We start from the raw sequence: 18,150 nt of genomic DNA, 5'->3' as shown, positions 1-18,150 counted from the left end.
AAAGACCATGTTTTAGAACTGCGCAAATTGATGGGCAGAAAAAAAATCAACAATAAAAGAAGTTTGATCTACACAGTATGGTTCAAGGAGCAGACGGCATGACAAAGGAATTTCAGGTGTTGGAAAACCAAATTGACATGGTATTACTGTTCAACCTGGTGAAATAACGAGTGTTATAAAAGTACACATATTTTACCTGTATTCTGTTGTCAGCTTTCTGAGTGCATAGCATCATGATACTAAATGTCAATGTTGTTATCAATCCACTGAGAAAATGTTGTAAAATAATACTTAGCACAGCTGCACCTAGGACAAATACAAAATAAATTGAAATTGAAACTTTCTGATGTGTTGCAACATAGCAAGGAGAATAAGCATAAGAAATCTCTTCTACATCTCAAGCTAAAATATATAGACAAGAATATAGCCTTAAAACAAACACCTGGTTCTGCAGTAAATAGAAGTTCAAAAATATATAAATCTGGATTTTTTTGTTGTTGATGCTGAAAAGCAAGAGAAAACAATCCACTAAATTCATTTCAAAACTGGGAAGTGATTCAGGAATGTATCCAATTAAATTCAAACTGTAATAAATGTCTGAATGGTATAGTTCTACCTGAGGAAGACAGTACCTTTCAAGAAAACTTGAACACTGTACCAGGCAAGCAGGACTCCTCTCACATCATTTTAAATGAAACTTTTGAGAGAAAGCATCACAGCTACTTCTATTGTGGTTGCAGAATTGCTTTCATCCACTGCGTGATAAGATAATCTTGTATTAATCATTACACCACAATAAATAAATGGAATTTCCAATTACGTTCATCTTATAGGAAGTGGTTTAATCAAGGTTGTGCTCTGAATCATACACAAAGATGAAGCTGCAGATAAATATCTAAATCAGATGAAATATAATATATTGATATTATTGTATCAGCAAGAGAATATATTATCTCTTTCTGTATCGATTAAACTTTTAAAATTGTTAAATAATTAAGCACACTTCTTTATTGAATGACTAGAAAAAATTAATCAACTCATAGCCATGAACAGATTCAAAACTAAAAACACCCTTTTAAATTGATTTTGTTGGAAGATTTTACTGCATTGAAGATATCAATGAACAAATGGGTATGGAAGGAGAGAGGAACATACTTCATGAAGCAAATCAGCAAAGTATCAGTCTGAAGCAGTTTAGCAACTGTTTCCTCCTATCCATTTCTTCCTGTTGAGAAATGGTTTCATGGCAGCAGTTGCCCTTTATGTAGCTCAAATAAATTTAATACTGAAGTTCAAAACTCAGAAACCCAGAAGTTCATTTCGGACAAATGGCTTGTGAGGTGAGGGAGCCTCACGGGGAATAACCTCTGCACCGGAATAGCCTGAGTCACACCTAATGTTGGACTCTGCACCTTATTAACATTGAGGCACAAGGGGGGCTGCAGATGCTGGAAACCTACAGCAAGACACACAGATGCTAACAGAATTCAGCAGGTCAGGACTGATGAAGAATCTCGACCAGAAACAATTAACTGTTTATTTCCCTCCATGGATGCTGCCAGATGTGCTGAGCGCCTCCAGCATCTTGTGTGTTGCTCCTTATTAGCACTGAACCAGGTTACTCACTGGCCAATTCACTGTTGAAGACAGATGGAAGGCAGACAACAGGAGGACCCAAAATGTCTACCAAGTTTTTAAATCTGAATTTGGTGAACCCTACCCAGGGTATTACCCTGAGATAATATAAACTACCTCTGATCAAAGAAATATAGCATAGCAACCCTCAAATAAGCTTTAGGCCCCTTGGTTGTATACATAAAATGTTCATCATTGGTTTTGGACATTGTAGTCTGCTTTCCTTCATCAAAATGCTGGAACACTGCACCTTCCTTTGTAATGTTGATGTATCTTCTGTCTGGAACGTAAAAATCTTAAGTTGTTGCACTCTGGTAAAACTATATTATATTTCCTGCATATAACTTTTAGAAATTAAATCCAGATTTGAAATGTAAAAAAAATTCAAATTTCTAGGGCAAAGCCTGTTTAAACTGTGAAGCTGTATCAATTTGCACAGGCCTGGTGTATGTGCACTGGGAGCCAGAACGTGAAGACATCATCTCTGTACTTCCAAACATCATGCATTGATCTAATTTTCTGGATGAACGAATAACAAATGTAACATTACAATGATCTGAAGTTATATTTTGTGAAAATAGATCTATTATCAAACACAAAGAATGAAAGACTTCATCGTTTAGCAGGATTTACTGAAATTTGTATTCCATTTCCAACTGTAACCGATATTTTAATCCACCATACACAGGGAGGGTGTGAATCATTCTTTATAAATACTTGCCTCTTTTAACCGGTCTAGAATCCATACAATTTTTTTTTCAAAAGCTGAAGATTAATCATTCATATTAAAAAGATGATATGCGACAATAGCACATAACGGGTAGCAGCTGATAGAATAAAGAATGGTATGTTAAATTTGGTCTTTTATCAAGAGGGTTATGAGACAGGAAACTACCCAGAGATCCCATGTAGCACCACCCGCTGGAGGTAAGTTTCTGCGGACAATGTGAGCAAAGGTAAAGGTTGGCTGCAATGCTCCTTGTGTTGTCACTCAGTGCTGATACACTTTCAACAGAAAGGCCCCACAGGCAAGGTTCTAGGCACCGTTAGACTCAGTTAACATAGCTAATTGGGGATGATAACATCTCATTGTTTGGACAGTTGAAAAGCCCAGGGAAATGAATGACGATAAAGGCATTGTAACAATCCCTTAAAGGGGACAATTGAAAAGATCAGGAAGTCAATGAGTGGCTAATTTCAAACCTTGTGCAGTACAAAGACATTCAATATTAAGCTTCTAAAAATAAGAAAACTTGAAGGCAAAATTCAAAAAAATATATAACCAGATCTTTAACTTTTGATCCTTTTGAATAGTGCCTAATGGCTCCTCTTTGGTATACAGGATGGTTTTCTGAAGGTGTTTGGAGACTAGGCTATCCTAGAGAGCATATTATGTAATGAGTAAGAATTAACTAGCTATTTTGGGGATGATATAATTTTTCATTGAGGTCTTGAATACAAATAAGAGAAGCTACAATTGTATATCAAGGGCTGGCTAAAATAGATTAGGAATGTTACTTGTGGAGTTGATGGTGGGTCAGCAATAGCAAATGCTTAAGGAATGCATGGATAACTCAATTGTTCATTCCTGGTCTGGCAATTAAAAAAAGGAAAAATGACTCAAGCCTGGCCAATGAGGAAATTTATAAATTGGTCCAAAAAGCAGGACAGTTATGAATTGTGTTTAGTTTAGAAGAGAAACGACATAAGGAATAGGAAAGAGGGAACTTTATAATAGGACTAAGTCATTTAGGTGCTCATGTCTGTTGACAATTTACCCACATTATGACTTATGAATACCTCAATTCCATTGACCCACCTTGGTTCCACATTCCATAACAAAAAAACCAATCAAAACAATCAAACTTAAGCAACTGGTTGGACGGTGCAAACAATCTGAGAAGGGAACATGCAACCAGCAAACAGGATTGACAAAGAGGGAGACTGAGGTAATGCAGTTACAAAGAAGGAACTTGGTGAAGGGTCAGATCAGAATTCAGCAGAGTGGATAGTGAAAACTCATCTGTTAATGTCAGGTTGATGGCTATCATTGAAAGCAATCTCAATTTGTAATACAAGGGATAGATGTGAGCTGCAAGAGATGCAAATCAAACCCTGGGAATACTTTAAATTGGTGCAAGTGATCTCAGCTCTTTGGCAATCAATGATTAAGCTAAATATCCAAAACTTTCAATATCAGATGCAGAACACTGTGGAGCTGAGAAGTGGGAAGTTTATTGAAATCAAAGAGCTTAGTACAGAATGTTGGTTTGCATTTAATTGTCAATACATCATAACACAAAATAATATGGAAAAATACCCATTTGCAAAAACTAAACAATGCATTATTCACATTCTTGAAACTTCAAAATGCGCCAGTCAAGAATCAAATGAAGATGAAAATATAAAGACTAGCCACAGTCCACATTTCCCTTAATATTTCAAACATCTGAAGCACCTTATGCACCTGCTAGCTTTCCACATACCACACAGAATTTGAATAAAAGATTGTCAAAACTTTGACAGTTGCTTAAAGGTGTCACATTTCTTTTTTAAAAAGCTACCGAGATAAATAGCACATTTACAGTCAGTCAATGACATGTAAGATCAAATAGCTTTCTGATCTTGTTTTATCATCCTTGGCATCAACTTTGATGTACTGTGTGACCTATTGGAGTTGTCTGCAAATAAAAGCAGCTTCTTGATATTCTTTTATTACATCCTTCGCCCAAGTCAAACTCTAAGCATATATTTTTGACATTCGTGTTTCAAAGTCCTCTATTAGACATCTTATTTGCAAAAAAAAACCAAATAGATCAAATAAACCATTTTAACTGACTTTCTTCTGCAGCCAACAGACAAAAACAACAGAGGTACACCTCAAGAGCATAAACTTCAAGAAAAGGGGTCAGTGCAAAACAGAACATTACCTTTTTATGAATGTTCAGGTTATATGTCCATCAACATTAGTTCAATTCAGGGACAAGGGATAGATATTATCATTTTTAGTAATGACATTGTTTGCACCCTAATTCATGGTGTGTATTTGTGGAAATAAATATATCAAATGAAATGGGTCTTTGCTAATGATATTCTTGATACATAACTTAAGTTTTTCTTACAATTTCATAGAATTCTTGTTGATCAATAAGATTACCTGAGGTTTGTTAAAAGAAAATTTCCCTTTAAAATAAAATAAAGTAAGAATACAAAATGCAAGGAAACGTCTTTGTCTCTTTACTGCTTCATGGTAGGCACATCCAAGAATACCCTGAAATAAGGTAAATATCTGTGATCTTGCTGTCCCGTGTCAGTGTTGACAAAGGTGATGTCATACACTTTATTCCATTCCTCCCAAAAAAAACTTTACAATTTGTTTTCTCATTTTTCTAGCTCTGATGAAAGGTTATTAGTCTGAAACATAATTGCTATATACACTGCCTGATCAGCTAAGTATTTCCAGCACTTTACACGTTCTATTCTAAGAATAATGTAGGTTTATCTATACTTGTGTTGCAATCCATTTTGGACATTGAGAATTATAAAATCTAACTACATACTTTTTTTCCATTCTGTCTGCTCCTAGCCCTATCCAAGGGAGTTGTAGTCCCTTTCTCCAAAATGTTCCCCCCCCTCACCAAGAAATCTATCATCTGATCAGGTGAACAATTAGAGACTTTGTGCTCATAAAGCATTGGAAGGAAGAAATTATTGTGAAATACTTAAGTAATTTCAATTATAAATCAATTGCAACATGTAATGATATTTGAACCTATACTTTTTGAGTGGAAAAAGGTTAATTTTAAAAAAACAGCCCATCATCCCATAATACTAAATAAAAGTGAACACTTGAGTTATTGAATAAATTAAATGTATCCAATGAATTTTAAATTTAATCAACATACCTTTCACTATGAAGGAATCATAGTAAAACCAAAGTAACAGTAATGTCTGCAAACTCAAATTCCCAAGGCGCATCACAAATAGGATTGTTATAAGTGAATACACACTGTAAATAAAAGCAAAACATATTTAAATAAATAAATGCTATACTCACTTTCTGAAGGACGAATTTCAAATCATACAACATATATGATACAAAGCACTCTGGTCATGTTGAAATGCACTGAAGTTGATAGAGAATAAGGGCTTTATATGGTTAGAAATTGAAGAGCAAATAGAACATCCCATTATGAAGCATGATGTCATTCATGTACAGTATGTAGTGAGTTTGCATCAGTACTGTGCACTTTTATTTGCACATAAACTAAATTTGTTAATGTGTGACTGGTATTGGTAAAAATGAATTCATTTGTTTCTAGATAGACTAAAAACAGAGCAATCATCAATATATGAAATAATCTGGCAATTTATTATAGCTAGCTGGAGACTTTAATTTTGCTGCAATTATTTTGAAATAGGAGTAACCCAAAGAATACAAATGGGCAGCAGTGTAGACAATATTGGCTTCTTGTACATAAAGACATTGAGATCAAGCTGGCCACTGTGAGTCAAATAAGTCTTTCCACATTGTGTTCAACCGTAAACACAACTGTAGGCTTTGGAAGAAATATATTTACATCCAGTAAATAGATATTAATTAAATATTTTGTTTTCTCACACAAGAACTTCCTGTTAGTGGTTTCACTATTTGCAGAAAGCAAGAAAAATCGGTATTTGACTCTCTTGGAAAATAGCCACAGGTAGAAGTGAAACAAAAGTCATTCTAGAATCATTCCAGCTAACTGATCCTCTGAAAGTGTTTAAGCCAATATAGATCCTCGGGGATATGTTTCATGGTAATTTGTCCCTCAACAAGATAAGCAGCATGTGACTAGTAATTAATAGCCAACAGATGCTGTATTAATAATTAAGAAATATATACTTGCTCCTCACAAGCACCATGTTAGATAGAGTTTGATAGTTCTAAACAGGAAAAGCACCTTGGGAATCATTCAAGCCTACAGCAGAGACGCATTTAAATTTGGGGGCTACAATGAAAAGAGCTAAAATACTTGGTTACACAGGAGAAATTTTGAAGAAAAGGGAAGACAGTAGTTAACTGGTGAAGTAAATCAAATAGTGCTGAAACCTTGTCCAAGTTTGTCTTTAATAGCATGAAAATTGAAATTTAAAGAGCAAGAAACACTATCTATTTAAAAAAAATAAATCAAGATCAATGGACTGAATTTCAACTCAAAAGTCTATGTAATGGTAACTCAAAATGTTCATGTAAAACAACAGAGTAAGAATGTAATGAAATACATGTTTTGAGAAAATGTTAAGAATATAGAATGCTTTTAATTCTGTAGGATTTGTTTCTGCTATTTCTCAAATAAAGAATTACAAATTTTAAAAATTGTTTTCAAGTTATGGCAAGGTCCTTAGTCATTGTCTATTGTACAAAATCACAATCCCATGAACATTGGGAATCAAGAATTAAAAGTGAAATTAATTGAAAAACTCCAAAAGTCACATGAAATCAGTGAAGAGAAAGAAACTAATTAACATTTTAGCTCGTGAATATAAAAACATAAGAAACAAAAGGAGGAGTTGGTTATGTGGCCTGTCATGCTTACTCTAGCATTCAATAAACAAATCATTTCAGGCCAGTAATCCTTCATCAAGCTAGGAAAAAAAAACGAGGAAACGGGCATATCTTGAGCTGTGAAAAGAGGGATGGGTGGAGTGAACGAAGGGAATGACTTTGATACAGTGGAGATAAAGATTGCACAGGTGACACAATGCTTTCATAGAATCGCCGAGTTATTCAGAACATAAACAGGCCCTTCTGCCCAACTAGCCCATGCCAGAGCATTGAAGTACAGAATGGAAGGGGATTATTGCTGCTTCTGAGGTTCCTCAAGGGCTACAACAAAATAAAGCAAGACTATCACCAAATGGACAGGAGTCTGAGCTATAATCTGCATTGCAGTCATATTGTTTGTAGAATTTCACCCAATCCACCCTCAGCAAACATTTTCTCAATACTTCCAAAATCCCTGCCACATGGCTCTCTACCTTTTCTTCCTGAACATGTGCTTTCTTTAGGGATGTGACTCTTTTCTTCATAAAACCATCCAGAAATTTCTACCTTTGGCTTTGTCTTTGAAGTATCTCTCACATTTCAACTCATTGAATCAGAATCAGAATCAGGTTTATTATCACTGGAATGTGATGTGAAATTTGTTAACTTAGCAGCAGCAGTTCAATGCAATACATAATATAGAAGAAAGCAAAACAAAATAAAATAATAATAATAAATAAGTAAATCAATTATAATAAATGTATATTGAATAGATTAAAAATCAAGCAAAAACAGATATTATATACTAAAAAAAGTGAGGTAGTGTCCAATGTCCATTTAGGAATCAGATGACAGAGGGGAAGAAGCTGTTCCTGAATCACTGAGTCTTCAGGATTCTACCTCCTACCTGATGGTAACAGTGAGAAAAGGGCATGCCCTGGGGCTGGAGCTCTTTAATAATGGACGCTGCCTTTCTGAGACACCGCTCCTTGAAGATGTCCTGGGTACTTTGTAGGCTAGTACCCAAGATGGAGCTCTGCAGCTTCTTTCGGTCCTGTGCAGTAGCCCCCTCCACACACACACACCCCCGCCATACCAGACAGCGATGCAGCCTGTCAGAATGCTCTCCATGGTACATCTATTTAAGTTTTTGAGTGTATTTGTTGACATACCATATCTCTTCAAACCCCTAATGAAATATATTTGCTGTCTTGCCTTCTTTATAACTGCATCGATATATTGGGACCAGGTTAGATCCTCAGAGATCTTGACACCCAGGAAACGAAACTGTTCACTCTCACCACTTCTGATCCCTCTGTGAGGATTGGTATGTGTTCCTTCATCTTACCCTTCCAGAAGTCCACACTCAGCTCTGAGCCAGAGTGACTAAATTTAGTTACTTTTACAATTAGTATCAGAATCAGGTTTATTGTCACCAGCATGTAAAGTGAAATTTGTTAACTTAGCAGCAGCAGTTCAATGCAATACGTAATCTAGCTGAGAGAAAATAAATAAATAAATAAATAAATAAATAATAATAATAAAAAATAAACAACTAAATCAATTACATATATTGAACAGATTAAAAAAAAACAGCAAAAACAGAAATACTGTATATTTAAAAACAAGTGAGGTAATGTCCAAAGATTCAATGTCCATTTAGGAATCGGATGGCGGAGGAAAATCAATATGCCAGGAAATCTTCTAGTCTAATAAATATCATGTACCCAAAATATAACAGATGGCATTATTTTACTAATAACACAAATATTCTGACTGATCAGTCAGTTATTGGTTTGCCCTATCTGCTGCTCCACTGCTCCCCTGTCTATTCCTACTATTTATAACCATTGTGAATGTGATGCAAAGCTCAATCCTATTATTGTCTCATGCCCACATTTTCCATCTGAGATTAACAAATGGCAAATGACTAGCCCTTGCAATAGTTTTCTTCTTATCTCAAGTTCAAAGACCAATTATAACACACCTATTGAAGCTCCAGCAAATTCTGCAAAGAAAAGGGTAAATCTTTGGTCTGTTCATAGAGTCATACAATTATACAGCATGGAAATAGGATTTTTAGCTCAAATTGTTGATGCCCACTAAGGTGGCATTGAGAGCTAGTCCCACTTGCCTGCATTTGGCCTATTTGCTATAAATCCTTCCTCTCCATGAACCTGTTCAAATGACTTTTAAACATTGTAACTAAACCTGCTTCTTTCACTTCCTCTGGCAGCCTGTTCCATATATCACCATACTCTGGGTATTATGTAGCCAAAGTGCTCCGAAAAGCCATTGTGGGAGCCACTACTAGTGTGAGTGGGCCAGGGCTACAGTGCGAGACTTCGGCTCAATATCTTTGTTGAATAAGCAGAGACTCCAAGTTAGCTCCTAGTAAGTTTAGTTTTCTCTTTATCTATTAGTACATAGCTAGTGTATTGAGAATTGATCCAGGGTATGTTCTTTGTTTGAGATGTGGGAACTCTGGGAGAGAGTCTCCTCTGTATGAAGTACATCAAGATGCAACTCTTTGGAGACAGTGTTAAGGAACTGGAGCCGCAGCTGGAGAATGGAGAATGGCTCATATGGAGAATGAGGAGGTGATAGATAGGACTACAATGAGGTAGTCACTCCTAATTTGCAGAAGGCAAGTAGCTGGGTGACTGTTAGGAGGGGGAAAGGGAATAGGCAGCCAGTGGCTGTTCTCCTCAATAATAAGTACACTGCTTTGGTTACTGTTGGAGGGAAGACCTACCAAGGGGAAGTTGCAGAGACTGGGTTTCTGGAACTGAGTCTGCCCCTTTGACTCAGAAGAGAAGGGCGGAGAAGCGGAGTACAGTAGTGTTAGGGGATTCCACAATTAGAGGAGCAGACAGGAGATTCTGTGGAGGTAAAAGAAAAACCTGGATACGAAAGACACAGCTGGAACAAGGAGATCCTGAAAAGACAATATAGGAAGTTCTGCAGAAAGCTAAAAATCAGGACCTCCAGAGTAGCAATCTCTGGATTGCTGTCTGTGCCACATGCCAGTGAGGATAAGAATAGGATGATTTGGCACATGAATGCACGGCTGAAGAACTGGTGCAGGGGGAAGGTTTTCAGATTTTTGGATCATTGGGATCTCTTCTGAGGAAGCTATAACCTGTAGAAAATGGATGGGTTACTCCTGAACCCAAAGGAGATCAATATCTTTGCAGGCAGGTTTGCTAGAGCTGTTGGGAAGAATTTAAACTAAGTTAGCAGGGGTTTGGGAACCAGAGTGATAGGGCTAAGGATGGGGCAGTTTGCATTCAAATAAATACAGTGTGTAGTAAGACTATGAGTAAGGACATAGGCAGATGATAAGGCAAAATTGCAGTCAGTGGGATGAGTTGAAGTGTAACATGGAGGCAAAATCAAAAAGGGAGATGAATACAGGACTGCAGGTGTTATATTTGGATGCATGTAGAATATGGAATAAGGCAGATAATCTTATAGTACAGTTAGAGATTGGCAGGTATGACATTGTGGGCATCAGTGAGTCACAGCAGAAAGAAAATCACAATTTGGAGCTTAACATCCAAGAATACATATTATATTGAAAGGACAGGCAGGGAAGTGAGAGGTGAGGTGGCTCTGTTGATAAAAAATAAAATTAAATTCCTAGAAAGAGGTGACATAGGATCAAAAGATGTAGAATTCTTGTAGGTAAAGTTATGGAACTGCAAGAGTAAAGATACCCTGATGGGTTACACACAGGCCTCCAAACAGTAGCCAGGATGCGGGGTACAAATCACAATAGTAGATAGAAAGAGCATGTAATAAGGGCAATGTAACAATAATCACTGGGGATTTCAATATGCAAGTAGATTAAGAAAATCAGGTTGGTGCTAGATCTCAAAGGAGGAAATCTAAGGACAGAATAGATGAAATATGAAGGTAAGTTAATCAATAATATAAAAGCAGCAAAAAAGTGCTTTTAGACATAAAGGAGTGAAAAAAGGTCAGAGTGGATATCTGACCACTGGTAAATGACGGTTGAGAGGTCATAATGAGGAACAAGGAAATGGCAGATGAACTTAATAAGTATTTTGCGTCTGTCTTCACTGTGGAAGACACTAGCAATATGCCAGAAATGCAGGAGTGTCAGGGGGCAGTAGTGGGTGCTTTTGCTATTACTACGAGGTGCTTGGGAAGCTGAAAGGTCTGAAGGTAGTTAAGTCACCTGGACTAGATGGACTACACCACAGGGTTCAGGAAGACTGGAAAATTGAAAATGTCACTCCGCTCTTCAAGAAGGGAGGGAGGGAGAAGAAAGGAGATTATAAGCCAATTAGCCTGACTTCAATGGTTGGTAAGTTGTTGGTGTCCATTATTAAGGATAAGGTTTCAGGGTACTTGAAGGCACATGATAAAATACATCAAAGTCAGCATGGTTTTCTAAAGGGGAAATCTGGCCTTACAAATCTGTTGGAATTCTTTGAGGAAATAACAAGCAGGATTGACAAAGGTCTGAAGGTAGTTAAGTCACCTGGACTAAATAGACTACATTCCAGGGTTCTGGAAGACTGGAAAATTGAAAATGTCCACTCCACTTTCCAAGAAGGGTGGGAGTCAGTGGATGTTGCTTACTTGGGTCTTCAGAAGGCTTTTGACAAGGTGCCACACATGAGGCTGCTTAACAAGAACCCATGGTATTACAGGAAAGATACTAGCATGGATAGAAGATTGGCTGACAGGCTGGAGCCAAAGAAGGGGGCCTTTTCCGATTGGCTGCTGGTGACTAATAGTGTTCCGCAGGGGCTGGTGCTGGGACCATTTCTTTTCACATTATATGTTAATGATTTGGATAACGGAATTGGTGGCTTTATGGCCAGGTTTGTGTATGATACAAAGAAAGATGGAGGGGCAGGTACTGTTGAGGAAGCAGGGAATCTGCAGAATGTCAGACAGATGAGGAGAATAGGCAAAGAAGTGGCAGATGGAATATAGTATCTAGAAGTGGTAGAAGGAATAAAGGTGTAGAGCAGTGTTTTCCAACATTTATTTAGTCCAACACCCTTTTAAAGCACTTTCATTCTTGCCAACACCTCCCTAAAGCACCTTCATACTTGCCGTCGGTCTTGAGCACAATCTATTTTCCAGTGCCCTCATAGTGTAAAAACATATCTACCATATACTAACATGAGAAAAAAGATTCTGCTTTAAATTTTTAATTGTTTTTACAACTAGCTTACACAGTACCTGTGCACTGTGCAGCAGCTTCAATGTGATTCTTGAGCTTGATGGTTTTTAGGAAGAGTTGAAGTATCTGGTTCAAGTTGTGACAGCAAAAGCCTTAAGTCCCCATTCGTATGTCCAAGTGATTTCTATGTTTTGTGAGTAGATGGCTCACTGCATTGAAGCCTCTTTCAACAAGGCAGGGGGATGGAAATGCAATGAAGAGCAATTTGGCTCTTCTCCAAAGATCAGGAAACTTCATATGACAGTGTAGCCACATACCACAAATGTCAACATTCTTGAAAGTTATCCCCTTTGATTCAAGAGCCTGATGGTTATGGGGTAATAGCTGATCTTGAACCTGGTGGTGTGAGTTCTGAGGCTCCTATAACTTCTTCCTGATAGCAGCAGCGAGAAGACAGTATGTCCTGGGTGGTAAAGTCCTTGATGATAAATGCTGTTTTCTTGCAACAACACTTCATGTAGACGTGGTCAATGATGGTGAGGGCTTTACTCATGATGGACTGAACCACATCCACCTCTTTTTGTAGGACTTTCTGTGCAAGGGCATTGGTGTTTGCATATCAGGCTGTGATAAAGCCAGCCAATATATTCACCACTATGCATCTGTACAAGTTTGTCAAAGTTTTAGATGTCATGTCGAATCTCCACAAACTACTAAGAAAGTAAAGGCATTGCCATGCTTTCTTAGTAATTGCACTTACATGCTGGGCTCAGGGCAGGTCCTCCAAAATAATATCACCGAGGAATTTAAAGTTGCTGACTCTCTACACCTCCGAACCTCCAGTGAGAACTGGGTCATGGATCTCTGGTTTCCTTCTCCTGAAGTCAATAATTAGCTCCTTCGTCCTGCAGACATTGAGTATGAAGCTGTTGTTATGGTACCACTCAGCCAGATTTTCAATCTTGTTTCCCAAACTCTTGTCAATTTTGAGCAAAAATTCAACCACAGTGTCAAAAAGATCAAAGAAACGTTTTAAGCAGCAGCCTTTTGACAGCCAACACACTTCAGTATGAAGAAGCAAACGTTCAAATTCTTTATCGTCATGCTTGAAAAAAGTCCTTGGCTGAGGTTTCTCACTGCGAGATGTTGACGATGAATTACACAGTGAATTGCAAACAGAGTTATTACTCAGAGAAATTGGATTTTAAAATACTGGTATCCGTTTTGGGAACAGTGTTGAAAACTTCTGAAACAGCAGTATCATTAATCTTTCACCAGTTGGATGAGACTTTCCACACTTTGCTATCATTTTGGAAATGTCATAAGAAGCAATCAGACCACTATCAAGGTCATTTTTAGCTTTCTTGGCAAATGACTCGAGTGTGCAATGCTTTTCAAATGCTTCTTTCGTCTTCTGGAACGAAGTAATAGCATAAGTAGCCTTTTCAGGGTGTCTTTTACGGAAGTATTATCACAATCTTGATGGTTTCATGATTTCATTAGACAGTACAGTGTTACGAATAAAACACATGGAGTGTTGTTGATTTGACTGGAACGGAATAAAACCATACTCCAGGTATATAACATTGTTATTAATGCACATTCTGTGGTTTCTGGTTCTTAGCAGGATTAGAATTCAAGGCTTCACTGCCTTCAGACTCAGAGATCACACCATATGCATTTATCCATCACTAACGGGGCTAAATTAAAATAAAAAATGAACACAATCTGTGAATGCCTATCGGAAGTTGTCGATGGCAGTGAGTTGACACAGATGGAACCTTGATGGTGGCATGCAAAGGAATGGCGAGGTGAAGGTGAAGATGTTAGCAACAGCAAAAATAACGTTGACAAGGATTCAGATTGGAATCTGAATGTTAGTTGGGATACAGCAGGTGTTCAGCAAGCTATCTTTATACTATTCCAGTTAGCGCGATTGACTAATCACATAAGATCTCATAATCCACTAAGATGGTTCTTGACTGCATATATGAAGCTGAGGACACTTTGAACACCTCAAGAAGAATCTTCGGGGTCGGCAGGTTCATTTCACCACTCGGTTCTGGCCAGCGCTGTATCATTGTGCAACCTGTTTTCTGTAGATCTGCAGAGAAAGTTGAAAGGGTGAACTTGACTTATCAACTGTTAAATTGCGTGAACTTGTTCTGTACCATGAGTCAAGGGGAACTGTTGGCACCCTAGTTGCTAATTTATGCATCCCCAATAATGTCTGTTTGGTTGGTAAGGTTGGATGAGATTCCCGTGTTCCAGTGCCTCATCCTTTTTTTTGGAAGTGCCTGCTCTACTAATGGTCAGTCAGGTCTCGTGCCTCAAGTTAGGATGGCAATTACTGCGCCCCACCACCCCAAGAATCTAGCATGCCTCCTGACAACCTCCATTTCCCCTAATACTCCCTTAGGACATGTAACCAACCCCTTTGGGAATCACTGGTGAAGACTATTTTCTAAATTGAGATAAAGTTCAAAAATCAGAGGGGTAGGGTTACCAACTTTCTCACTGTGTTTACCCCAAGAAAAACTACCATGACCATGAAGCCTCGCGCGGGCACCTGTGTGCGCATACGTAAACGTGCCGCTTTTTTCTACACTTCAGTTTTGGCGATTCTGTTCAGTGAAACTACACCGTACATACATTATTTCTACTTCATATAGGCTGTGTATTTATCGTATCACTCCTGCTTTTACCATATGTTAGTGTTATTTTAGGATTTATGTGTTACTTGGTATGATTTGGTAGGTTATTTTTTCGGTCTGGGAACGCTCAAAAATTTTTCCCATAAAAATTAATGGTAATTGCTTCTTCGCTTTACGCCATTTTGGCACGAAAGGTTTCATAGGAACCGTCCACCTTAGCGGGGGAAATACGGGACAAACCAATTTAGCCCAATATACGGGATGTCCCAGCTAAAACGGGATAGTCGGCAACCCTAGTGGGGGGGGGGGGGGGGTGTTAATCACGACCGGAATATAGGTGATAAGTCAACTATAAGTCACTTATAAGTGGCTAATACACTCAATTTCGTTTCTGAAAAGGATTATCTAATGAATTTAATATTAAACTCACAGCGCATATTTTCCTCACATGAATATAGTGATAGTCAATTATAAGTCACTTATAAGTCAATAGCATCATAACATTTTAAGTAACGTTTGGATATTAAACACACAGCGCATATTTTCCTCATGTGAACATATAAAATCATTGCAACACACCAATATCACTGAATCAGTGGGAGCCCTGGGCTTGTTTTCCTGCAAAAAGATGGTTCTATCGAGGGGTAATGGGAGACAGCGATACTCGAAGGGGGTTCCTTATGTCCAGTCTATTCCACGATTTCGTTTTCATTGCATTCATTGGAGAAAACCCCACTTCGCAGAGATATGTTGGAAATGGAAGCAACATTTTCATGGCTTTTGTGGCTACCTCAGGATATTTAGCCTTGACTTTGATCCAGAATGCCGGCAGAGATGTTATGTCAAACATACTTTTCAGCACGCCATCATTTGCAAGCTCGAGGAGTTGATCTTCTTCCCGCGCTGACATGGATGACAGTGCGTTCAAGTTCAACAGTAGGCGTGACAGGGAATGAAGAAAGGTGCAGCTGCCTCATATTGTTTCATGTCGTCAAATCATATCGTTTCCTCGCAGCCCGGTAGCACATGCTTTGCGGCCCGGTACCGGTGGTTGGGCACCACTGATTTGGAACAGAGATGAGGAACAATTTCTTTAGCTGGTGAATTTGTAGAATTCATTGCCACAAACTGCTGTGAAGGCCAAGTCATTGGACATGAGTGGAGGTTTATAGGTTCTTGATTAGTCAGGACATCAAAGATTGCAGGGAGAAGGCAGGTGAATGGATTTGAGAGGGATAATAAATCAGCCATGATGGAATGCCATTGCAGACTTGATGAGCCAAATTGCCCAATTCTTCACTTATGTCTTATGGTTTTATGACTGTTTCTCCTATTTTGAATTTAGTTCAATGGGGATTCGATTGTAAGGGGAATAGACAGGCGTTTCTGCGGCCGCAAACAAGACTCCAGGAGGGTATGTTGCCTCCCTGGTGCAAGGGTCAAGGATGTCTCTGAGCGGCTGCAGGACATTCTGGAGTAGGAGACTGAACAGCCAGTGATCGTGGTGCACATAGGTACCAACGATATAGGTAAAAAAACCGGATGAGGTCCTACAAGGTGAATTTAGGGAGTTAGGAGATAAACTAAAAAGTAGGAACACAAAGGTAATAATCTCTGGATTACGACTAGTACCACGTGCTAGTCAGGGTAGAAATAGGAGGATATTTCAGATGAATACATGGCTTCAAAAATGGTGCAAGGGGGAGGGATTCAAATTTCTGGGGCATTGGAACCAGATCTGGAGGAGGTGGGACCGCTACAAACAGGATGGTCTGCACCCGGGCTGGACTGGATGTCCTAGGGGGAGCATTTGATTCTGTTGTTCAGGAAGATTTAAACTAATGTGGCAGGGGGATGGGAACAAGTGCAGAGAGACAGAGGAGTGTAAAATGAGGGTAGAAGCAAAAAGTAGTAAGGTGAAAAGTAAAAGTGGCAGGCTGGCAAATCCAGGGCAAAAATCAAAAAGGGCCACTTTTCAACATAATTGTATAAGGGCTAAGAATGTTGTAAAAGCAAGCCTGAAGGCTTTGTGTGTCAATGCAAGGAGCATTCGTAACAAGGTGGATGAATTGAATGTGCAGATAGTTATTAATGAATATGATATAGTTGGGATCACAGAGACATGGCTCCAGGGTGACCAAGGATGGGAGCTCAACATTCAGGGATATTCAATATTCAGGAGGGATAGACATGACAGAAAAGGAGGTGGGGTGGCATTGCTGGTTAGAGAGGAGATTAACGCAATAGAAAGGAAGGACATTAACCGGGAGGATGTGGAATCGATATGGGTAGAGCTGCATAACACTAAGGGGCAGAAAACGCTGGTGGGAGCTGTGTACAGGCCACCTAACAGTAGTAGTGAGGTTGGGGATGGCATGAAACAGGAAATTAGAAATGAGTGCAATAAAGGAACAGCAGTTATAATGGGTGACTTCAATCTACATATAGATTGGGTGAACCAAATTGGTAAGGGTGCTGAGGAAGAGGATTTCTTGGAATGTATGCAGGATAGTTTTCTGAACCAACATGTCGAGGAACCAACTAGAGAGCAGGCCATTCTGAACTGGGTATTGAGCAATGAGGAAGGGTTAGTTAGCGATCTTGTCGTGCGAGGCCCCTTGGGTAAGAGTGACCATAATATGGTGGAACTCTTTATTAAGATGGAGAGTGATATAGTTAATTCAGTAACAAAGGTTCTGAACTTAAAGAAGGGTAACTTTGAAGGTATAAGACGTGAATTAGCTAAGATAGACTGGCAAATGATACTTAAAGGGTTGATGGCGGATATGCAATGGCAAACGTTTAAAGATCGCATGGATGAACTGCAACAATTGTTCATCCCAGTTTGGCAAAAGAATAAACCAGGGAAGGTAGTGCACCTATGGCTGACAAGGGAAATTAGGGATAGCATCAATTCCAAAGAAGAAACATACAACTTAGCCAGAAAAAGCAGCACACCTGAGGACTGGGAGAAATTCAGAGTCCAGCAGAGGAGGACAAAGGGCTTAATTAGGAAAGGGAAAAAAGATTAGGAGAGAAAGCTGGCAGGCAACATAAAAACTGACTGTAAAAGCTTCTATAGATATGTGAAAAGAAAAAGATTGGTTAAGAGGAATGTAGGTCCCTTACAGTCAGAAACAGGTGAATTGATCATGGGGAACAAGGACATG

General features: G+C 38.6%; 1 protein-coding gene across 7 annotated transcripts in view; it reads right to left on the bottom strand.

Annotated features, from left to right (window-relative positions):
• mfsd3 (major facilitator superfamily domain containing 3) overlaps positions 1-18,150 on the bottom strand; it is a 77,612-nt gene that overhangs the window by 18,346 nt on the left and 41,116 nt on the right. For 6 of the 7 annotated variants that reach the window (XR_011889529.1, XM_072281511.1, XM_072281512.1 and 3 more), the window contains 2 exons: positions 5,541-5,644; positions 197-306 (listed from right to left, as the gene is read on the bottom strand). Coding sequence is in view for 6 of the 7 variants with exons in the window: in XM_072281511.1 (XP_072137612.1) it covers positions 197-306; positions 5,541-5,644 (214 nt within the window). In the remaining variant the exon portion in view is untranslated. Of the gene's footprint in view, positions 1-196; positions 307-636; positions 756-5,540; positions 5,645-18,150 lie in introns of those variants that run through there. The other variant, XM_072281514.1, reaches the window with a different exon arrangement.

Source organism: Mobula birostris, chromosome 17, assembly GCF_030028105.1.
Source record: "Mobula birostris isolate sMobBir1 chromosome 17, sMobBir1.hap1, whole genome shotgun sequence".
In the NCBI taxonomy this organism is placed as follows: Eukaryota; Metazoa; Chordata; class Chondrichthyes; order Myliobatiformes; family Myliobatidae; genus Mobula; species Mobula birostris.
This window is presented reverse-complemented; position numbering and strand designations above follow the sequence as displayed.